Source organism: Narcine bancroftii, chromosome 2 (assembly GCF_036971445.1).
Source record: "Narcine bancroftii isolate sNarBan1 chromosome 2, sNarBan1.hap1, whole genome shotgun sequence".
Classification (NCBI taxonomy): domain Eukaryota; kingdom Metazoa; phylum Chordata; class Chondrichthyes; order Torpediniformes; family Narcinidae; genus Narcine; species Narcine bancroftii.
The window spans coordinates 148841268-148865991 of record NC_091470.1 but is presented as its reverse complement, the minus strand read 5'-3'; the positions used below and the strand labels follow the sequence as shown (position 1 = coordinate 148865991).

The window sequence follows — 24724 nt, the reverse complement described above, 5'->3', positions numbered from 1 at the left end:
TCGCCGATATGCTGTCCAGACCGACTGTATATCATATTCAGGGTGGAATCAATATTCCTGAATTGGCCAGTGCACAGGCCATAGACCCCGATGTTCAGGCATACAGAACGGCCATTACTAACCTGGACATACCCAGATTGTGATGTGTCTTTGGGCTATCCTAGACCATTGATTCCGGCATCATGGAGGCAACGCCTTTTCGACCAGATACACAGCTTGCCTCATCCATCCATCAGAACGTCAGTCCAGCTCATTTCAAATAAATACATATGGCATGGACTAAGAAAAGACGTCACTCAATGGGCACGTGCATGCGCCTCCTCCCAGAATGACAAAATTCAGCGGCACACCAAAGCACCTCTTAGTCTTTTCCAGCGGTACGCAGGAGGTTTGAACACATGCACGTGGACCTGGTCGGGCCATTGCCAGTATCTCAAAACATGAGATACGTTTTAACAGTGGTGGACCATTCCACACGCTGGCCAGAGGCCATCCCATTGGCATCCAGTGATACTGAAACATGTACTAGGGCATTCATCATCAATTGGATCGCTAGATTTGGTGTCCCAACGCAAATAACTTTAGACCGTGGAGCACAATTCACCTCTGCATTATGGTCTGCCTTTGTGTGCTTTTGTGGCACAGCATACCATCCAAAGTCCAACGGCCTTGTGGAACGTTTCCACCGGCAACTAAAGTCCGCAATTAAGGCCCAACTCACCAGTCCCAATTGGGTCGATGAGTTGCCATGGGTTCTACTGGGAGTTCACATGGCCGAAAGGAAAATTTGTATGCATCATCTGCAGAGGTGGTATGGCACGGTCCTTACAGTTCCAGGGGACATTCATTCCACAACCAACCCTGACCTGGATGCCCTTCAGCAGCTTCAACGCGGTATCACTAGCAGGAAACCTGTTCCTACCAGCTGGCATGGAACCCCTAAACAACATGTGCTCCCACAGCTCCTGGATGCTGATTTTGTTTTTGTATGCAGACTAGTCCCAGGAGCACCATTACAACGACCATATGAGGGTCCTTTCCACGTGATTAAGAGGGACGGAGTTGTATTTACTTTGGACATTTGGGGACATTTGCAGCTGTTTAATGTAGACAGACTCAAGTCTGCCCATGTGAATCCCACTGCACCCATTCAATGCCCCCAGCCCAGATGGCATGAGTGTCCGTCTAAGGCACACGCAACTGGTGTTTTAATTTACGGTGATAATTCTGGGGGGAGGGGGGCGGCAATGATGCAGTATATAAAAGAAGCCTGTAAACCCTGAATAAATCAGTCTTGGGTTGACTCATCTGGCATGTGTTTTTTTGTATTACTTCAGTAGCTCTACCTTAGTAGCCACTACAGTATAATCATAAGCATTAAGTCTACCATGAAAAGATGCAATTAGCATAATTTGCAAGTACAATTCTCTATTTTCTATTGCATTAAAATTATTACATCTGAAATCAGGTTCATTATAAAAATATCTAGTACACAATCTGGGGATAAAATCTAATATGTTCTCATGAAAATTAATTTTACAAAAATGGAGAATGATTTAACAGTTTCACTATACTTCAAAGCCAATAAAAATCTTCAAAAACTTTAAAAAGATTCCTATTAATATGCTTGGGTCAAAAATAAAATCTAAATATATAGCACCTCCTTGAAAGGCTGCAGATGGCAGGAGCTGACAGAAATGCATTATGCATTATGCCTGGCCAGTTCTATGGGCATTGACAACATCAGGTGCGACCCTTTTAGCTGTTGTAACTTGATTTCAGGTGAATATAACATATTTTAAATTTATCAATCCTATTTAATAGTTTGCTGACACTGAAATGAATTGCATTAATTTAAATTACAAATATTAGTAATATCATCTGTATTTTTGCATTATTTGGTCTAAAATGAATTAATCTGGAATAAAAATGAAATACATTAATACAATTATCATAGTTAGTGACCTTTAAGAAAATGCATTTTTAACAATTGATATTCATTGATGTATGGTAGAAAGTGTGGTCTGGTATAGCAACACCAATGCCCCTGAGTGTAAAGCCCTCCAAAAGATGGTGGACATAGCCCAGGACATCACAGCAAAACCCTCCCCACCAGTGAGAATATCTACAGGGAAGACTGCCATTGGATAGCAGCAGCAATCATCAAGGATTCCCATCACCTAGCACACACTCTGTATTCTACTCTGCTACCTTCAGGAAAGAGGTATAGGTACCAGAAGACTCGCACAACCAGGTTCAAGACCAGCTGCTACTCCTCCACCATCAGTCTCCTCAGTAACAAAATCGATCAGGGACTCACTTAAGGACTCTTACTTTTGCTTTTTTTCCTCTCTGTATTGGTCAGTTTGTTTACATTTTTAAATTTGTTAACATGTGTACGTTGAGTACAGTTTTTTTTGCACTAAAAATAAATTGTAATTCTGTCTTATCTGCAGGAAAAAAAGAATCTCAGGGTTGTATGTGATGTTATGTATGTACTCTGACAATAAGTCTGATATCTATAGCATATAAACTGCTGGAGGAATTCAGCATCCAGGAAAGGCCATAGCCATTCATCAGAAATTTCAAACTGTATCTCTCTTAAGTTGTATCTTTCTTAGATTGTTGCCAATTGAGACCTATAATGCATTAATCAAGACTAATCTCAGACAGTACCTTTATTTGAATAATCTAAATCCTGCTTTAAGTGTGGCACAGTGGCACAGCTGGTAAAACTGCTGCCCCAGAGCTCCAGTGTCCCAGGTTCAACTTGAACTTCTGATGTTATTTAGATTTTGCATGTTACCATAGAACCATAAAACATTGCAGCACAGAAACAGGCCCTTTGGCCCTTCTCATCTATGCCAAACTATTTAACTTTTTCTGTCTAACCCCACCAACCAATCCATAGCCATAGCCCCACTGACCAGTCCATAGCCTCCCATACCACTCCCATCCATATACCTGTCCAAATTCTTCTTAAATGTTAAAATTGAGCCTGCATTCACCATTTCAGTTAGCAGCTAGTCCTACGGTCCCACCACTTTCCGTGTGAAGAAGTTCCCCCTAAACTTTTCCACTTTCACCCTTAACCCCTATCCTCAGGTTTGTATCTCACCTACCCTCAGTGGAAAATGCCCACCTACACAGTCTGTACCTCTAGTAATTTTAAATACCTCTATCAAATCTCCCCTCATACTTTACACTCCAGGGAGTAAAGTCCTAACCTGTTTAACCTTTCCCTGTAACTCAGTTCCTGAAGTCTGAGCAACATCTTATGTTCGTCCTGTGACTGCATGGGATTCCTCTGGATGCTCAGGTTTCCTCCCACATTCAAAAGATGTGTGGAGTGGCAGGTTAATTAGCAAAAATAAATTGTCCCTTGTGTGTCTGTGAGTGGTAGAACCTAAGGGAACTGTGACAGAGTATTTAGAGGTGGTTTGGGAGAAATTGTTGGAGCAGCTTGCACACACACATTTTAAAACACAGAATATTTGCAGGACTTTTGCAGAATTCTTTTTGCAGGAGGCAACGAAGTATCAACAACAGCTTGCCTGGGAAAGCAAGTGATCTTTGCAGGCAGAGGAGAACAGTTTTGCTCTCAGAGAGGGAGGGTGGAAAACAGAGAGGAGAGGCACAGAAATCAGTTCCTGAAGGATAAGCTGGCAAACTTTGTAAGGCTGCCTGGTCAACGGAGAAGACTGACTGTCTGAAAGGTGACCTGAAAGAATGAAGATGATCTGGAGAACCCTGAAGGGGGAAAGTTTCATCAGCAAGACTGATTGAGAAGGAATCAATTGCGGATGTCCTGGAAAAGGAATATCTCTCTGAAAACCAGCAAGAAGCCTCCTGAGTGGTAACCATTTGCCTGTTAAGCACCAAAGACTGATGAACTTTGTTAATGATAACTTCTGTGCATAGTACAAGAATTGCCTGCAACCAGTGAGATTGGACTGGGAACCAAAGAACTTTTCTAATCTTAAATATATATTACACACATCTGTGCTTAGTATTAAAGGGGGAATTAAGTGGGTTAGGTAGGTTAAGTAATAAGTTAGAGTTTAATTCTGTTTTCTTGTTCAATTATAATTAAAAACTACTTTTGTTTAAGTAACCCAGTTTTGTGGTGCATATCTATTGCTGCTGGTTTTTGGGGTCCTCTGGATTCCATTACAGGGCACTTTGAAAGTGGAAAGAATAAAATGGAATTAGTGCAAGATTAGTGCAGTGGTTAACATGGGGCTCAATGGGCCAAAGTGCTAACTGTGTTATATCTCTCTGGAACCTCAGATAATCCAAAACTATTGGAATATTTTGTGGACTTTTAAATGGGATTGCACCTACTATTCGTGTTTTTGCCCACATTCAAAGCATGAAGCCTTTGGGTTGGAATTGCATTTTGGATGTATAAATAATATCCTCTGATTGAAATTGAAATGCTTCCAGGCTACAACATGTAAATTTAACATCCGTGCTATTTCTAGTCCACCTTTCAGAACATAAAGATATGTCCTTGAAAATTGTCTTCAATAAGTTGTCTTGGTAACTAAGTTACATTCTAATAATTAAAATTATATATTTAACAAAGGCAGAACGAGATTACAATTATAAGGTCCCTTTAATGTAGAATGACATTTCAAAGAATGTTTTCTGGAGGAATAAAAGTAGAAATTGAACCAGGAGGGGAAATGCTGTTATAAATAACCAAAAGCATTATCTCAGATAGATTTTGAAGAGAAAAAAATGGGAGAGGGTTGAATTCTTGATGCCGGTGTGTTAGATGGCTCAAACAATACCTATTAGGACCGAGATGAGGAGGAATTTCTTTACCCAGAGGGTGGTGAATCTGTGGAATTCATTGCCACAGAGGGCAGTAGAGGCAGGTTCATTAAATATATTTAAGAGGGAATTAGATATATTTCTTCAGTATAAGGTTACGGAGAGAAGGCAGGGACAGGGTACTGAACTTTAAGATCAGCCATGATTTCATTGAATGGCGGAGCAGGCTCGAAGGGTCGAATGACCTACTCCTGCTCCTATCTTTTATGTTTCTATCTGCATTGGTAAGGTGGGTGGAATGCAGAAGAGGCTCCACAAATTAATCATTTCACTTTCACCACCCAATTTTGACAAAAAAGAAATACAGCTCTGCTCTTTACTAACAAGGACCTTTGGGCTACCCCCAAAAGATGTCTCAATTAAATCATTTATTTTATCAACACAATATATATTAAAGTTCAAACCAAATCCAGAGCACATAATCCAGACAGCACTACTATTTTAAATGAAATGCTACATTAAAGGAGTTCCCAATTTTTGGATGAGATATTTAATCCTTGGTTTCCTCTTATATGATTGCAGAAGATCATATTACATAATCTGAAAGGGAATTCTCTGATGCTCTGACTAATATTTATTTCTATCAATACAATGTGGTTATTATGTAGAGAATTGTGGGGCTCTTGTAGAAAACAAAGAGTTAATGCTTTAATAAAGACCTTTAATAAGGACTTTTTTAGTAAAATAGCTGACAAGAAAGTTATGCTTTGAGATGAACTTTCAGATGAATCAAAAGTATATTTCTGTAGAATATGTAACACCATAATTAAAAGACTTACTCAACTTTAACATTTTGTTACACACAGAAATAGTCAAACAAAAGGAGTCTTCAAGATTATCTTTGGAATAGACTGCAGCTGACACTATTTCATTGTGACAGGAAGATAAGCTAAGATAAGCAGGAACAGAAAGTTTCTCAATCTACTTGGTTAATCAAAAAAGCAGTAATTGACATGAGGAGTGAAATATTAATTTGAGCCAATTAGTAAGCCAAGATCTTATAGAACTACATATAGACATTGGTGCCAGATTGCTATATAAATCACATCTGAAACCTGTGTAACCTGAGTGGGTACTCAGTACAGAGGAAGAGTTACTGAACTTTTCCTTATATTCCCTCACTCCCGCTAGCGTCACTGCAATTTGAAGTAATAAACTTTATTTTAAACTGGCTCTGTGGTTCTCTTCTGTATTCTTTATTCACAGATTTATTCATAGCACTAGTTGACTTTAACAATTATCTTATTGCTGTAACACAAAGCAAATTGGTTGCATGTTTCCTACATCATAACACTGACAACTGTTCAAAGAACTCAACAATGTGAGGTACGGAAGTGAAAAATTGAGGTTGCGAAAGACATTAAAAAAGTGTACTTGTTGGTCTTTTTTTCTTAGATGTTTTCTGATATTTATTTGCCTTCAATACTCCACTTGGCAATCTGATCCACGTGTTGGCTACATGTGTAAAGACAGCAGTCCAAACTTTGTCACTTGGTAATTTGAATCTGTGCTCTTTATCCATTTTGCTATGATCTGCATTGAAATTATATTGATTTACGTTTTTATATTGTACATTACCAGCTATTTTTCCATTAAATTGCGCATGTGGTGTCAAAATTAAGCATTGTCTTCATGTGAAGCATGGGTTAGAAGGCAAGCAGATATAAGAAAATATATAAAGTATGCATCTATCTTCATTTTAAAATTATATATTTGTCTATTTTTACATATCGTTCTTTAAATGGAAATTTCAATTAAAATGATTGGCTACTACAAAGCTACTCACAGATATATTAATTCCAGATGTTTATTATTGATGCAATAATAAGAGATTAGGACCGATTAAAGCATCTGCTATTTTTAGCGACAGGAGTTCCTAGAAGCATTTTCTATGTACAACACAAGATCCCATCTCGAGGTACTCGGCAGCAGTAATCCACATTTCCTGAAAGGAAGTCAGGCATGTTAGGATGGAAGCTCCAATCCAAACAGAATATTTCCTCTCTGGAGGGGCAATGACCTTCACTGGCACTCCAGCAGGAACTAACAACTGCAGTTCCTTCAGCATCCTATCATCCAGACCTAGAAAGAGCGTGGAGCCTCCCGAAAGCAGCACATTTAAATGGAGATACTTCCGCAAATCAATGTCACATTTTAAGATACTCTTAAAGACCAGCCGGTGCACACCTGGACATTCGAAACCCACGCAAGCAGGTGAAAATAGTATCTCTGGGGCCCTGCAAAGCTGGCTTTGGATTTGTATCACATTTCCATCAGGCAACCTGTATTCCTTCTGGATATCTTCGCATTTCTTCCTTATTTCTAATTGTGGATCAATAGCCACATAGCATAGCTTCTCTTTGATGTCTTTCACAATCTCCCTCCCAGCAGAAGAGATAAAGGAATGGCCGACTTCCATCAAGATCCTAATGAAATATTGGGTAATATCTCTACCAGCTAAATCGAACCTGTAGACGGCATGGGGGAGACAGTAGCCTTCGTAAATGGGCACTGTGTGAGTCACGCCATCCCCAATGTCCACGACCAGACCAGTTGTTCGTCCTGAAGCGTAGAGAACAAGAACTGCCTGGATAGCTACGTACATAGCAGGAACCTTGAAACTTTCAAACATCATCTCGGTCACGATTTCTCAATTACGTAAAGGATTGAGAGGAGCTTCGGTCAACAACACTGGCCTCTCGTGTGATTTTAAACGGAGCTCGCAATCGTAAACATGTCTTCAAATCTTTTCCATATCCTCCCAGCAAGTCACCATGCCATGTTTAATTGGGTATTTTAAACTCAAGTCTCCTCTCCTAGCTTGAGCTTCTTCCCCTATATAGTACTCCTTATGACCAGCCCCAAGCATGGTCAATTTGGCTTTAGGACGCCCGACAATGGATGTAATGACTGACCTTGGGGCGTTGTCCCCAGCTATCCCCGCTTTGCAGATACCTGAGCCATTGTCTATGATCATGGTGGAGTTATCCATGATTTCAATTCTTTAATGCTCGTGTCAATGTTAGACAGTTAGTTGAGGCTTGTAGGGAAAGTTGGAGTGGGTTTTGAGAGTTCTGTTTTGCCGAGATCATAAAATGCGTCCTTGCTCTCCCCCTCTATTCGATAATAAGGGGGCCCATCTGAGTGTCCTAGACTCCTCCGCCTCTGGAAACATTGTTACACAAGTTGACAAGGACCGATGCACAACCCACGCAAATCAGCAATTCACAGCATTAGCCATCAGCGAGGTAAAACTAATGAAGGAAAAATGGGATTTGGAAGATAGTAAAGGTAAGCATTGCAAATTGGAAGACAATGGTGATAGATAGTGAGGATAGGATATTGAGAAACAAGGGCATATTAAAGATAAGCATCACCTAAATCTAAGTAATAAAGAACAGTAACAAAAGCAGAAGTACTCTGTCATCTTTTGAAAGAGGCTTAGGTATAGAAACATAAAATTACAGGAATACTACATGTATGCTTGTTAAGAGTAAAATAGATTAAGGTTATGTTTTTGGAGTTCAAACAATAATTTATTTCAAAAATCAATCTCCACACATCTTCAATCAAGGATCTGATTATTGATGACAGTACTCTGAAATTTAAGAAGTGTTTTCTTTAATTTCTCTTTTAAATGGGTTTCTTAATTTTGTCCTCAAAACAATTAGCAAATCATGTTAAGAACAAAAGCATTGTGGCACTGACCTCCACCATTATGTAATGCTTCAGGCGTCTGTTGATGGACCACATCAAAGCACACCTCCTAAAGATACTGGATCCATTTCAATTCACCTATAGAAGAAACCATTCAACTGACGATGTTATAGCTTTGTCCCTTCACACCATCCTGGACCCATTGGAGAATATCGCCTCATACACCAGGCTACTGTTCATTGGTTCATTAATATGATTATTCCCCAGAGACTGGTGGAAAAACTGTCCTCTTTGGGACTCAACATCCATCTCTGTAACTGGATTCTGAATTTTGTAACAGAAATTCCAGTCTATCTGGGTTGGTAGCAGAACATCAAGTACCATCACACCAAGCACAAGCACACCTCTGATTGTGTGCCTGAAGGTTTTGTATTGAGGAACAGAGGAAGCTGTTTGGTCGAGTGGTACTTGTTCAATTAGATGATAATAAACTTGACTTAACTTATGTTGGGAAAACTATCATTTTTTTGTGAACAGGAAGATCAATAAATAAAAGTGGGGTAAATAACCAATTAAATGTTTTTTTTTAAAAAAATGACACAGGAAATCTTACCCATGGTTCCTGGAAAGCAATATGACTTTTGAAAATTACTATACTATCTATCTTTTGTTTCCATATGTATGTGATACTTGTGCTTAAATTGAGTTCAAAGGCACGAAAAAAGCAATGGTTTGTGAAAGGATTAAATAACATACAGAACCTTTTTAAAGCTGCCAATATCTATATTTCTATTCATTTTTAACATGAACCTGTTTTACTTTTTTATTATGCATGATAATATGTGGAATTTTTCAATACTTATCAGTTTGGCAAGTTAGACATTCTGTAACATTCAAAATGAGAGTGCACAAGAGGACACAGTATTGGAAGAAGGGTTTTAGAATGGATTGAAACTGGTTATAACACTTAAAAGGAAATTGGAATGAATACGTCTATTTTCAGTTCAAAGGAGTACCCCAGGGATCAATTCCAGGCTGCAATTAATTACTATTAATATTAACAACCTGGAAGAGCAGGCTGATGCTGATGATATGAAACTAGATGGAAGGGCATGTTGCAATGACTCATGCATGTTATGACTCTGAATTCCATGTAGAAAGATTGGATGAGTGGGTGACAACTTGGCAAATGGAATTTAACATGGGAAAGTTTGAGGTTATGCATTTCAGAAGAGAAAACAAGAGGGAGATAATCTAAATGGAGCTATTGTAGCAAAGTATTCTACACTAAGTTATTATAGATGTCAATGTACACATTGTGGAATCACTGCATGTTGTCAAGTTGATGCATACACTGTGGAGTCTAGTGCAAGACTGACACCTCCATGTTTGCATGCTAAACATATACATCATTACTTCTGTCACATGGACACGAAGTCCATGATTTTTCAAAAACCTGTGTTGGCTGCAGGTCAATTTCCTGCATTTTCCATGGTATATCTGTCATTATGGGAGCCAGTTCGCTTACTGGTAAGTGGGTCGCCACATCATACCGAAATTGAGTGAAGTACAGAGGAGTTCAGATGTTCTTTTGCTTGAATCACAAAAGGTTAGTGCACAAGCAATTAAGAAAGCAAACAGCATATTGGCCTTTATTGCAAATTTACTGGATTGATAATTAGAAATAGGAAGGATTTGTTGCAATTGTACGTCCTACTTGGACTATTGAACACTGTTTTGACCCTCTTAACCAGGAGAAAATGTAGTAACATTTGAGGCAGTCAAAAGCAGATTAACAAGGCAAAATTTGGAATTTATAAAATGTGGGGTAATGTTTTTGAAATTCTTAAGTTAGTGCGGGGCCGTGACAGTATAGATTTTGAGATATTTTATACCAGTGGGAGGGTCTCAAATAGTTTTAAGGTGCCAGACATGCAATGTAGAAATGTCTCATAACAGAGAATAGTGAATCATGGAATATTCTATCCCAGAGATCCTGTGGAGGCTAGATCATTGAAAGTACTCGAATGGAGGATTATGGTGATCAAGCACAGAAGAGGATTTGAGGGCTGTATTGAGAACTCATAATCATGTGAAGAGGTAGAAAAGGATTTGGGAGGGGAGCATGTGATTTTTTCATGTTCCTACTTTTTGTGTTCTTGTAAAGAATCTTCACAAAATAAAAAAAACAGTGGCAGATGAAACATGTGATGTGTGTTTCAATCTGTTCACGTCTCATACCCTATGACCTTTTATATAAACACCAGCAAATATTAAAAAAAATCACCTGATACTCAAATAGTTCCCATTTGAGAAAGATTGCTTATCTTTATTTAATGTCAGTAAGAAAAAGCAGACGATCATTGACTTCAGAAGAAGGGGCAGGGTTCACACCCTTGTCCACATTAATGGCACTGAAGGTGAAAGAGTAGATAGCTTCAAGTTCTTTGGAATAAATATTTCCATGACCTGACTTGGGACAAGCAGGATGATGCGACAAACCTTGTTAGAAGAATAAAGTAAGTTTGGCATGTCTCCCTGCCCCTCAACAATGTTTACAGGTGAGCCATCAAGAGCATACTTACTGGATGCATCACAGCATAGTTTATGTGCTGCTCTACTCAAGTTTGGAAGAAATTGCAAAAGGAAGTGAATGCAACTTAGAACAAATCTTTTCTCCTCCCTTTGGCCTCCATTTACGTTTCCTGTTGCTTATGAAAGGCAGCCAACATACTGAAAACCCATCACACCCCAGACACGCTCTCCTCCCAAGAGTGTGAAAACAGCAGTTTTAAAGACAGTTTATTTCCAGCAGCCATCAAGCCATATGCCCCTATGTGTCTTTGCTTTGTGTTAATTAATCTTCATTTTCATTCTAATATATGAGGCAAGATTAGCAAGCGAGAGCTTTTCCCTTTGGAGTGAAGAAGAATGAGAGGTGACTTAATAGAGGTCTATAAGATTATGAGGGGCATAGATAAGGATAACATTCAGCACCTTTTTTCCCAAGGTGGGAGTGGCAAACACCAGAGAGAATGGAGGAAAGTTGAGGGGAGAAGTCAGAGGTAATTGTTATTTTTTGTTTATTGTTATTTTTTGCCTGGAATTCATTGTTAGCAGTGGTAGTGGAAGCACATGCATGAAAGAGGGTTATAAAGTTTTATTTTGGTAGGTATATACACAAGTCAGCACAACATGGGCCAAAGGGCCTGTACTGTGCTGTAATGTTAATATTCAATACTCTGTAAATTGTGACCTACATGTGGCTGTATGCAATGCTAGAGATAACTTGTTGGAGAGTTTGCAGAAGAACCTTTCTCATTGCACTTGGTATTTTGTGTCATATAAAGTTAAATTATAAAGCTGGCAGAACTTTGCATCAATACCTTTTTAGGTGTGGAAGTAAAAATCTGCAATGGTATCAAGTTAAACTTTTAATATTGCCTAGCAACCAATTTAACTCCTGGTTGAACTAATGGAACAATCTTAATGCCATGTGGTGCATTATAAATCTCATTTCACACACATACAATTTAGTGTCATACCATGCTGGAACTACAATTACAGAATTATTATTGAATGAAATTCACACAGAAATAGAATCAAAGGGTCAAACAATATTACCATGACAGACAGTACATTCATCAATAAGAATCTTTCTGAATCTTTAAAATCTTTACAATAGGAAAATGTAAAGAAATCCCAAATCCCGAAACTATATAGTTCTCCAAAATTCTCAAGGAAATCCTATTTATTTTACTCCCAAGGAATCTTATATATATGCAATTAACATCATGATCATCAGGAAATTTATATTATTTTAGTTCTCCAAACACATACAAGGCCAAAGGAATTCCCATATGTGACAGAGTATACAGAGTATATAGTTATGTTTTTGGGAGATAAATTGGGAAAGATTTGTGAGAGTAGGTTACATTCAAACACTTTAAAACAGGTCTTATTTGAAATACTCGAGCTCTGCCCCATGCTAGACATATCGACTACACAGCCTTTGCAAGAGCTTTGAAGAGTGGATTGTTGTTGCAAAAGGTAACAGATGAAAGAGCGTGTCGGTGCCGCTTCTGTCTGGAGAAGAGCTTGCTGTTGTAAGAGCGTCATGTGGTTTTGCAAGCAGAGTCAAACAAGCTTTCTCTCAGTCAGATATATATATATATATATATATATATATCTCAGTCAGAGAGATGATATATATAGATCACTTTACAGTGTTACAGCCAGCAGAAGTAGCTGGATTGGAACAGGACAAGCTGGCAAGCCCGTTTGAAAGATGGCCTGGTCAAAGCCCTTGTAGTTCATGTAAGAGGAGAGGACTGGCTGTCTAATGTTTCACTTGAAATAAGAGAAACAAAAAGGAACTCTGTAATGACCTGAAAGAGGTTATCATCTAGAGAACCCTGAAGGGGCAAGTTTCGTCAGCAAAACACTGGAGTGGCTGATGGAAGCACATCAGTTGTGGATGTCCTGAAAAAACAAATCTCTCTCTGAAAACGGACAAGAACCTTCCTGAGTGGTAACCATTTACCTTTCAAGCACCAAAGCCTGGTAAACTTTATAAATGTTAAATTCTGTGCACAGTATAAGAATTACCTGCAACCTGTGAACTTGGAAGAATGAGAAGTGAGATTGGACTGTGAACCAAATAACCTTTCTGAACTTACACACACACATCACATACTCGTGTGCTTAGAATCAAACTTTAACTTATCTCTATTTACTTACTTAACCTAACTTAACCCCCTTCTAATTCTAAGCACATGTTTAAAGATAATTAAAAGCAACTTTTGTTTAAGTAACCATTTATCTTGGTGAATATCTATTGCTGCTGGGTTTATGGGTCCTCTGGGCTCGTATCACATGGAAGACAATTAATTGAAATCAATCAGACTGGCTAAAATTTAATAAGATGCTAAGTAGATACTGATATATTTCAAAACATGGTACATAAACAATCCTGCATCAATTAGGACAAGAATGCAATGTACACAGTTCTTCCCATGTGACATTGTAATATTTGTTCAAGAAAATCATTGATTAAAACAACCTACTCATATAGAAAACGAGAATGAGAAGGAGCAGGGTTCCTATTAGAATAATTAAATGAAAACAAATTCTGGAGTTTTTCACAGTACCATATATAGATCCAAAGTGCTACATGTGCACAATTAGTTACTTGCTTACTTTTTTCATTAATTAAGTTGCATGTAATTGATTTCCTGTCATCTACACAATTATCACTGTGCATATTTTTACAGATTTTAAAAATCTGACAGACTTTCTTGAAGTCTGTCATAATGTACAGCCTTTGGCTGTATACAGTGCAAACACATATTATGTCAGCAGATACTGGTGAAACAGATCAGACCTGCTTTAATTAAATGGTGTTTCAGGCTTTAGTGTTGGTATGGCCTATTCCTACTCCATCGTTCCAATCAAAAATGCTTCCTTTCCCCTCTACACATGTTTACACATTTCTGAAAATGTCAAAATTGGTAGCAATAAAAATACTGAAGTTTTGAATACAAATATAACTATCACTCTTAGAACATTTGAATTAGAGATGTCAAATACAATTTCTGCCTGATCCAATATAAAAATGTGGGCCACACAAGTCAACAGTCTATGTAACTAAATCTATTAAAATCAAACATGCATCTGCAGATCCTTGACTTAATTTCTCAACTGCCTTACATAGTCTAAAATTATGCAGTATAACTTTAAATGAATATGAGAAGGACTATTCTTGTATTAAATTTTGTTCAGTTTCTTGTAATTGTTGTGTTGGGTGCATCCATAGGAGAGGAGAAAGATGTGGATGGGGGTAGAAAGAAGTTTTTTTGTCCCCAAGGCAGAAAATAAGGTATATTTTTAGCTTTTATTGCTCAAATAATGTATCTTCTCTTCAGGCATTTCTCCTGGAATGTTTACTCAATCTTACTTCTTGGACCTGACAACTGACCTTCAGCCTTAATATCATGTGACTAATTACAAAGCTGATGCTGTTACAATATGGAGGTTGGAATTGTGGATCTCAGATCAGGCCATATAGTGTATTAACATAATTTCAGATCTATGCAGGAGTAATCCACCTTGTCCCACTTCCCTCACCTGAGACCACCCCCCCACACCCCCCCCCCCCCCCCGCAAATGGTTTTCCTCTGCAGAAGTACATCCCAAATCTTGTGGTTTTGACACCCAAAATAATCCTCAACAAACTCAAACTCAATCATGGACTTACTTTTGCACTTTATTAACTGATTTTCTCTCTCTCTCTCTCTCTCTCTCTCTCTATCTCTTTCTCTCTCTCTGTGCACTGCAGTCATTTTGCATATCTTTGTTTCCTTGCGTGTGAAGGTTGAGCCTGCTTTTCTTTTGCACTACCATTTAAGGTAATTCTGCCTCACCTCCAGGATAAAGAATCTCAGTGTGATGTCATGTATGTGGTCCTGACAATAAATCGGAATCCCAACCACGGTGAATGGATTAGATCCAGAAATGATAGTAATGCCAGAAAGGAACTTGGAGGGGGGGGGGGGAAAGGAAGGGGGGTTAAGAAGGGGGAGGAAGGAAGGGGGGAAGGAAGGAAGGGGGAGGGAAGGAGGAGGGGCGGGAGGAGGAGGGGCGGGAGTGTTGGAGAGTTGCAGAACAGGAAGCTATTCCGGGATCAGGGTGAAGATGTGAATGGGTTTGAAATCAAAGGTGGGAATTTTCAAATCAAGCCGTTGTTCAACGGGGAGAGGTTGAAGTAAGGACGAAGTAGAGGGGTAAATTGGAAAACTTTAGAGCTAGAAAACGATTATAAGGCAGCAATGTTATACTTTCACTTTTTTTTTAATTTTACCTGATGAAATTCAGGGCCCCGTGAATTGGTGACTCACTCGCCCGTGGCCAACTTCTTTTCTTTCACATATTTTCAGTGCTCATTAGTGGGGCGGAGAAAAGATACGGCAGAGCCTTTTTTTCTGGAAAAGGCTCGTGACGCCGGCCGGCCACGAGGTCACCAGTTTGATTCCATCCTCCACCTCGGCAGGAAATCTGAATCACTGAAGTGAGTCAATCTGATTTTCATTCGAATTTTAGTCTGCTTCGTCTAACAAGTTTTCAGCTTTATTCTTCAGCCTTTCGATTTTGCTCCCATCATTGCAGAAGCACGGCTGGACTCTGACAACCTGTTTTTCCATTGTTATCTTCCGACTATGTAGGAACATACGACGGCGTTTTAGCGGAACGTCGACGAAGTGCTCGAGGAAAGCCCCACCCAAGCACTGAACTCCAACGGCTGGAGCGCGAGGAGCCGCGGCGCGCGGGAGCCGTCCGAGCCCGCGTTGGAAGGTGAGCGCGAGGAGCCGGAGCCCGCGTTGGAAGTGAGCGCGAGGAGCCGGAGCCCGCGTTGGAAGGTGAGCGCGAGGAGCCGGAGCCCGCGTTGGAAGGTGAGCGCGAGGAGCCGGAGCCCGCGTTGGAAGGTGAGCGCGAGGAGCCGGAGCCCGCGTTGGAAGGTGAGCGCGAGGAGCCGGAGCCCGCGTTGGAAGGTGAGCGCGAGGAGCCGGAGCCCGCGTTGGAAGGTGAGCGCGAGGAGCCGGAGCCCGCGTTGGAAGGTGAGCGCGAGGAGCCGGAGCCCGCGTTGGAAGGTGAGCGCGAGGAGCCGGAGCCCGCGTTGGAAGGTGAGCGCGAGGAGCCGGAGCCCGCGTTGGAAGGTGAGCGCGAGGAGCCGGAGCCCGCGTTGGAAGGTGAGCGCGAGGAGCCGGAGCCCGCGTTGGAAGGTGAGCGCGAGGAGCCGGAGCCCGCGTTGGAAGGTGAGCGCGAGGAGCCGGGGCGCGCGGGAACCGTCGGAGCCCGCTTTGGAAGGTGAGCGCATGCGGGGTGGACGAGCCCCTCAGGGCGGAACGGGAGGCGATGGGACCGTTGCTTCAGCAACTCTCTCGAGCTTATCGTTACCATTGAATCAGGTGGAACTTCTACTCTCTCCCCTTCATCTGACGCTCAGTTGTTTAAACGCCAGGTATCACTTGACATTGGGCCTTTCACACCTTGCCAGTATTTTATAGTGAATGCACCTTTATAATGTCACCGTTGAAATATGGGAATCACAGCAGCAAGCTTGCACAAAATGGGAACCTATTTTTGAAGTGTTGCATGTGGGGATAAATATTAGCCGGTCACTGGATGAATCGTGTTTTTTTAAAAAAAGAGAATGCCTTTTGTGTCTGCCAGTACTGGAGCTGATGCTCTGCCAAGGTTGGAGGTGCACTGCAAATTAGTTGCCTCACAATACTTGATACACTAGGGGTTTTTTTTTGCACAGAAATCCTGCAATACAGACTTAAAGATGACCCGAAATTAAGATGGCTTTGATTGTTTACACTTAACCCAACCACACCAGCATAATGCTGGGCCAGTGTGTCGTTTTACACAGCAAGCCAGCGTTCTGGGAGCAAAAGAGATGCGACGTGTAACAAAAACATACACTCTGGATATCGCTTTCTACACAATAATGGCGGTTGAACTTGATGTGCTTATGCTTGCCGTCAACATAATTGCCACTCTTCGAATGCAAGCAAATTTGCTGTGCATCCAGACAACTTCTTGATGTATAGAATTGTGGATTCATGCAAGCAACACGTTCCTGCGATCAGAAATACTTTGGAGGAGAAATTGAAGAGAGGGATCTGTTTGAGCCAGAAAGGCATGCGGTTACATACAAAAGATGGAGACATTTCATTCTTGTGAGTCAATTCGCACTGGTCTTGGATAAAATAATGAAGAGGAGAGAGACCATATGGGCCCATGTTCAGGTCTAATATACTCAACAATTTTGATGAAGCTGAGTGGCGGAGTCATTTTCGTATGTTTTGGAACATTTTTGAAATTGTATTGGAACTCGTTGAGCCACACCTGAGGCGCAAGACAACAAACTGACAACCTTGGTTTGGACTCGCTGTTGCTTTGTGGTGGTATGCTACCCCATATGAATATTGATCGATTAGTTGTATTTTTGGTGTCAGTGTTCACAGTATATATGTAAGTATTGGAATGCCAAGTTAATGGAGCATTAAGCGTTTTGTTGACCTGCCAAGTGGTATGCGTCTTCAGGAAACAACGGGTTGATTTGCAATGTATGCAGGTGCCATCGATGGCACATATAGAATACACCAGTCTACTACAATCGTTGTTCTTCAAGCTGTTGTTGGCCACAACTGCTGATAAGGATCACGGCCTGAGTTACAATTAGTTGACTTTAACAATTAATGTGTTTCATATGTCGATCTATATACAAACTTTTTGTTGTTCCAGCCTCACAGATGTGTATGTGGGTTGACCTGGTAACATGCATGATACTTGAGTTTTAGCCAACTCGCCCATCTGCAGAAAGGCTGAAGATCATGGAGAGTATTTCTTCCCACAAGAACTAAGTTTATATACCCCACTGTACAGAAATGTATGTGTGAATTAATCAATCATGTTTATTTGTCACATGTAACCGTCACAGTGAAATTTAAACTAAAGGAATGGCTGACTGAGTTTACTTCAAATTAAACTAACGACAAGTCCAAGGGTCAGGTTAAATCTTTTTTATTGTAAAATGGCTACTAGAAAACATTACTGAATTGATTGTTTGTGATTTCAGAGGTTGCATAAAGTACTTATGCATCTATATTGCTCTTCACACAGAAATCCAAAACTGCTAATGGAATGGAAATCCCTGCGCATCTAATCGGAGACTCAGCTTACTCCCTCAGGAAGTAGCTGATGAAGGGGTTCACTAATCATCACACTCGATCAACAACAGTGAAGCTTTTACAACTATTTGACCTCATCAAGGATGGTGGTAGAAAATAATTTTGGACATCTCAAAGGTTGGTAGAGGGAAAGCGACTTGATATTTGTGCCACTTTTGTATCAGACCTTGTTATTGTCTATTGTGTTCTACACAATATACTGTATGTGAAATCAACAAGGAACACTTCTTGCCAGAGTGGAACACTGAACTACCCAATCTCTCTGAGCCTGATCGAGTTGGTTATCAGGGCGCACAAGCACACAGTCACCAGGCTATCCATGAAGCAATTATATACATTTTGTAAGCAATTTAAGCAAACAAATAACTTTTAATAAATGTACATTGCATTTGCCAGAGAATTGTAGTGTGCAGGAAACATAAATAACAATAAAAATGGTGAATTCAATGGTGCATACTATTTACAACTGTGCAAATAAATAAAACACAAATGACCATGTTCAAAAGTAGTAAGGCATCACACTGTTAAATCACTTCAGCAGCTGGAGGAAGAAGGTGGTTTGAAATGACTCGTATGTCTCGTCCATGTGGTGGATGCTGTCATTTTGCTGTGGTGGCGGAGAACGATACTGACTGTGGGGTGCAGGAGCGTGGTACTGTCATGCGGGAGCAGGGTACTGTGGTACAGGAGCTGCCATAAATGCAATCGGGTCCCACATAAGTGAGGCCTGATTCTTCATCTCACGCTGAATGTCCTTAAACAAGTTGCCGAAACCATTCATTTCATCTGCCTGCTCCTGTCTATCAACCTCCCAAGATTCCATCTCCGCCTCCCCTCTCTCATCAGCTGCTCCTCATGGGCCCTCTGCACTTCCAATTGAAGGTGTACCCTCTCCACATCCTCACAGTACTTAATTTCCTTTGTCACTACTTGGGCTTTGGTTGGTTTCTGCCTTTGCTGAGAGAACAATAGAACACAAATGACATTAGCGAGACAGCTGTTTATGGGCAAATGCACCTACAAAAATACTTGGAAAAAGATTTTACTTGATCGATTGTGAGGCTCAGGCTCAGATTCACCATTTTTATTGCTGGCCTCTATGTCCATGCCACTAGGGACTCCAGCATCAGCACTGCTGTTGGAGGAGAGAGATGCAGCTGGAACATTCTCAGGAGAAGCTGGATCCTCCGTGTGGCTCCAAAGAGCAACCACGTTTGCAGGGTGGTTTGTGCCCGAGATGGAATAGCATAGATCAAAATATGGCCAGTCCAAATGACCTCTAATACTATGATTTTTCTCCTGATTGTATTTTTTCTCACAAGCTTTTCAACTTGCATGTTACCTGTACCTTTTCCTGACCAAAGCCACAGTCTCTTTCCAATATCGGGCCATTCTTTACTGTCCCCATTATATGTCGACTTATTTCGTCTTCTGCTTGGAGGGTAAGAAACTCGCAGACCTCTTTGTCGCCCACCCCCCCCCCCCCCCATTTTGCAGATGTCGTAACTGTTAGCTGCTTTAAAAAATTTTAATTTCCCACTGATGAGTCGCACACATAACACAACATCAAAACGTCACATTCCTTTCCCCACTCCTGAAGGATGGAATGTCCTTTTTACACAGACGTTGATTCAGTGCTGTGACTACCTCTGCTGCTAGCTTAAAGGCAGGACTGGAATATCGTGTTCGTATCTTTTACACAGAAGGCATGGCACAATAAAGACTCAATATTCCCAGATCGAAGTGGCTGTGTAAAAGGCCTTACTGTGAGGGATCTTTTCTATAAGTTAACTTCAACATGCATACAGCAGTACAAAGTGGAAAGCAAGAACATATTACAATAGAATATAGAACATTACAGTTCAGCACTGTACAGACCTTTCAAGCCTCGATGTTGTGCCAACCTATATATTTCTCCAAAAATATCTATCCCCATCCTACCTTATAACCTAATTTTCTTTCATCCATATACCTGTTTAAGAATCTCTTAAATGCCCCAAACGTTTAAAACTCCACTACCATCCCTGGCAAAGCATTCCAAGCACCCACAACTCTGTGTCTCCCCTAAACTTTCCTCCCTTCACTTTGGCATTTGCTACTACCGCCCTGGAAAAAGGAGCCAGCTGTCCACCTTATCTATGCCTCTCAGAATCTTGTTGACCTCTATCAAGTCTCTTCTCATCCTTCTTTGTTCTAAAGAAAAAAAAGTCCTAGCTCTGCTATCCTTGCTTCATAAGACTTATTTTCCAATCCAGGCAACATCTTGTTAAATCTCTTCTGCACCCTCTCCATTAGCTTCCACATCCTTTCTCTGAGTTGACATTTATCGTAATGGGACACCTTTCGTGGTTATGAAGAAATATTGAATTTTAGCGATGTACTAGACACAGCGCTAAAGTAATTACCACAGACCCTTTGGAGTTGTACTCATGACTACTTTATTTGGGCCTGCAGCCCTGATTTTATATGTATTTCTGTTTCCGCTGCTCCCAACGAAAATGACAGCATTGGTGAATACAAAGAGTTAATTCCGCATGCAGGATTTCTCCATTCAATGAAGAAAGCTCCATCCCAACTTAGGAGCTGGCCTCCCTGCTGATGTGCGACCGCCATTTTGGGAGCCAGTTCACGTGTGTTGTGAGTGGGCCGCCATATACCACCCCCCCCCCCCCCCAACAGAACCAGCAATACACCTCCTAACACCCAAAGTCTGGATCAGTCTTTGTTTGGGCCATCTGCCCTGTGCTGCGGTATATGGACCTCTACCGGTTGCGCCAAGTACACATGAACCGGTTTAAGTCAGTCTACCATGAAAAATTCCTTTTTACCCCCAACATCCAAGACAATGTGGACTCGTTCTTGACTACCTTGAATGGTCCCTCGTACGGTCTCTGCAATGTTGCCTGATGTGCTCCCCCTATACAAAAATAAACTTACAATTCTGTCGATCTTTGGGTAAGCATGTCTGTGTCCATCCGTGCTGTGATGTCAGCATGGAGGCCGAGCCTCTCATGTAGTCTGTCCAGGACTGCTGCAGGTTCTTCCTTTTTCCCCCGTAGGGCTGGTACAAACTCGCCAGTGGTGCTCCATAAACCAACTTGGCTGACGAAGTGACCAGATCTTCCTTGGGTGCTGTGTGGATTCCTAGCAGAACCCAGGGAAGTTCGTCTACCCAGTTGGGCCCGTTCAGGTGAGCCATGAGCACTGACTTTAAGCATCTATGGAAATGCTCTACTAACCCATTTGACTGTTGGTGGTATGCAGTGGTGTGGTGTATCTGCATTCCCCACAGGCTAGCCAGGGCCGCCCACAGACTGGAGGTGAATTGAGCACCTCTTTCAGTGGTTATGTGGGCCAGAAGTCCGAAATGTGCCACCCAGGTCGCAATCAGTGCTCGGGTGCAGGAGTTGGTGGTTGTATCAGTGAGTAGCCTCTGGCCATCTCGTGAAGCAATCCACTGTGGTGAGGAGATACTTTGCTCCTCATGACTCCGGCAGAGGCCCCACGATATCTACGAGGATGTGGTCAAACCTTCAGCGGGTGGATGCGAACTGCTGCAGCGAGGCTTTGGTGTGCTGCTGCAACTTGGCTATTTGGCACTGTGAGCACACTTTTGCCCATTCACTGTCATGTTTTTGAAGCCCAAGCCACATGAACCTGCTGGAGACCATCCTGATAATTGTCGTGATCAATAGGTGCACCAGCCCGTGGATGGATTCGAAAACTCGCCGTCTTCAGGCTGCCGGGATGACGGGGTGAGATTGACCAGTAGCCATGTCACAGAGGAGGGTCTTCTTGCCTGGACCTACAGGGATGTCTTGTAGCTGCAAACCTGAGACTATGGTCTGTAGCTGGGCATTTCATTGTCTGCCTACTGCATCTCCGCCAGTGCTGCAAAGTCTACCCCCTTGGACAAGGCCTGGATGGTTGGCATGGAAATACGTCTGCCGTGCCATTGTCCTTCCCTGAGACATGGTTGTAGTGTATTTGGAGATGTAGGACAGATGTGCTATTGAAGGCCGATCAGGAATCAAACCTCTTTGTGAATGTGAAAGTCAACGGCTTGTGATCTGTAAAAGCAGTGAAGGCCTGTCTTCTAAGAAGTACCAGAAATGCCGGATAGTCGGGTACAGCGCCAACAGATCCTGGTTGAATGAACTGTACTTAAGCTTGGATGACCTTGGGTGCCTACTGAAGAATGGCAGGATTTTACAGCGCCCCTCGATCAACTGTTCCATCACCCCACCAACTGCCATGTTGGAGGGCGGTCAGGATGTCTGTCCTGGGTTGAGTCAGCAGCGCAGCATCTGCTAAGGCTTCTTTCGCTTGCACAAAGGTGGTCATGGAGGCTTTGTCTCAATGATGTCTTTGGCCTGATCTGACATCAGGGCAAACAAGGGATGCATGATGCAGGCCACTAAGGTGGTGATAGAAGTTCACCATGCCAATGAACTCTGGCAGATCCCTGACCGTGTTGGGCCTGGCGAATTGTTGGATCGGACTACCTTAGCAGGTAGTGGTATATTCCGTCTTTGGTAATCCTGTGGCCCAGGAAATCGATGGTGTCAAGTCCAAACTGGCATTTGACCAGGTGATCATGAGGCCGAAGTCGCTCAGTCGGGTATAGAATTTGTAGAGCTGTGAGATATGTTGCTGACAACTGCTACTGGCTATCAGGATAGTCACCACATGGTCTCCAGCCCTTGGCTGCCTTGGGCACCATGTGCAGGGGGGAGGCCCATGAGCTGTTGGATACTTTATGATCCCTAATTCCTCCCTCCTCTTGAACTCCTCCTTCAGTAGGTAAAGCTTGACCGGGGGAAGTCTCCGTGCTCTGGCATGGAGTGGTTGTCCCTGGTATGTGATGCTGCACTCCATGCTTAGGCATGGCTGACATGAACTGTGGAGTCAGCACCAATGGAAAATCTGCCAGGATCCTGGTGAGCTTGTCTTCTGAGAGTATGATGGATTCCAAGTGTGGGGCCAGTAACTTGGCTTCACCCAAGGAAAATGTCTGGAACATCTTGGAGTGGACTAGCCTTTTCTCTAGTAGATCGACCAGCAGACTGCTCTCGCAGAAAGTCTTCCCCCAGGAGTGGTTGGGCTATGGTGGCTAGTATGAATTCCCAAGTGAATTTGCTATTGCTAAAGACCAGCTGGACTGTGTGGGTGCCATATCTTGCTGCTCTCAGGATGGGTCTAGTCTTCCTGCTGTGGATGTCATATCCTGTCGGGAGCAGGACGCTAATCTCTGCTCCTGGGTCATCCAGAAAGCAGCGTTTGGACTGTTTGTCCCAAACACACAGATGGCTGTCCTGGTGACCATATGCCATAACTATCATTTCCCGGGAACATTCAGAGTGAGCAACAACAGCTGATGGTACAAACACTAGGTTGTTGATGTTCCATTGTTGGGCCTGATCTGGTCTTCAGCTGCTTGTGGGGCCTTGTAATCTATCCGACGGATGCCGCACTCTCTTTCTTGGCCCTCCACAGCACATCTGCTCGGCCACCACCTTCCGGGAGTCACTGAAATCAGCGTCGGCCAGTAGTAGATATCTGTCCTTGGATAGATGTTCCAAGAATTCCTGTTCAAATATGGCACAAGACATGTGTCCTTCAGCCAGGGTCAACATCTCATTCATCAATGCTGATGGGTGCTTGTTCCCCAAACCATCCAGGTGGAGCAGGCAGATGCCTTGCTCACGCCATGAGAGGCCAAAGGTCCTTATGAGCAGCTATTTGAACACCATGTATTTGCCTTTCCGGAGGTGCCTGTATGAAGTTCATGACCCAACTTTCCGTCTCTTGGTCCAGGGAGCTTACTACATAATAGTAGCATGTAGAGTCCAAAGTTACTTGCCAAATTTGGAACTGGGCTTCAGCTTGGTTGAACCACATGCATGGCCACGACATCCAGAAGATTGGTAGCTTCAATGCAACTGTGTGTATAGATGAAGAGTCTGGGCTGTTGGGGGTCACCAATTGTAGTGATGTGCTGCACATGGCACTAAAGCAATTACAACAGATCCATTTCGAATTGTACTCAAGACTTCTTTATTTGGGCCTGCAGCTCCGAATTTATATATATTTCTCTTTTGCTGCTCCTGGCGGAAATAACATCATCGGTGAATACAAAGGGTTCTTCCCGTGCGCGGGCTTTCTCTCTCGATGAAGAAACCCTGCACCATCTTGGGAGCTGGCCTCCCTGCCAACGTGTGACCGCCATTTTGGGAGCCAGTTTGCATGCGTTATGAGTGGGCTGCCATAGAAGAAATAAAACAATGTGCCAGAAACCCAAAGAAATTCTCATAATTCCTCCATATGAGGTGAAAAAAAGTAGCTATTGGACCAGACAACATCCTGATTGTAGCAGTCCAAATACATTACAGAACATATCTCTCTTCAAATCAAACATTTCATTGTTGTTGCAAAACTGATAACCACCTAACAATGTGTAAAATTGCCCAGGG

The 24724-nt window shown here is 42.0% G+C and overlaps 3 protein-coding genes across 4 annotated transcripts in view; 1 reads left to right on the top strand and 2 right to left on the bottom strand.

Moving 5' to 3' along the window:
• Positions 1-16732, bottom strand: part of prdm16 (PR domain containing 16) — an 829575-nt gene extending 812843 nt beyond the window's left edge. For both annotated transcript variants that reach the window (XM_069918526.1, XM_069918527.1), the window contains exons 1-2: positions 16450-16732; positions 15356-15708 (exon numbers count right to left, since the gene is read on the bottom strand). The gene's annotated coding sequence lies outside the window, so the exon portion shown is untranslated. The remainder of the gene's footprint in view (positions 1-15355; positions 15709-16449) is intronic.
• On the bottom strand, positions 6716-7834 carry LOC138754353 (actin-1-like). The gene is given in 1 exon segment (XM_069918516.1): positions 6716-7834. A coding segment is annotated over 1 exon segment (1116 nt). The 5' UTR covers positions 7832-7834.
• Positions 7935-24724, top strand: part of LOC138752964 (S-antigen protein-like) — a 34452-nt gene continuing 17662 nt past the window's right edge. The window contains exons 1-3 of the mRNA XM_069915563.1: positions 7935-8130; positions 15852-16359; positions 18184-18368. Coding sequence (XP_069771664.1) covers positions 7935-8130; positions 15852-16359; positions 18184-18226 — 747 coding nt within the window. The 3' untranslated portion in view covers positions 18227-18368. The remainder of the gene's footprint in view (positions 8131-15851; positions 16360-18183; positions 18369-24724) is intronic.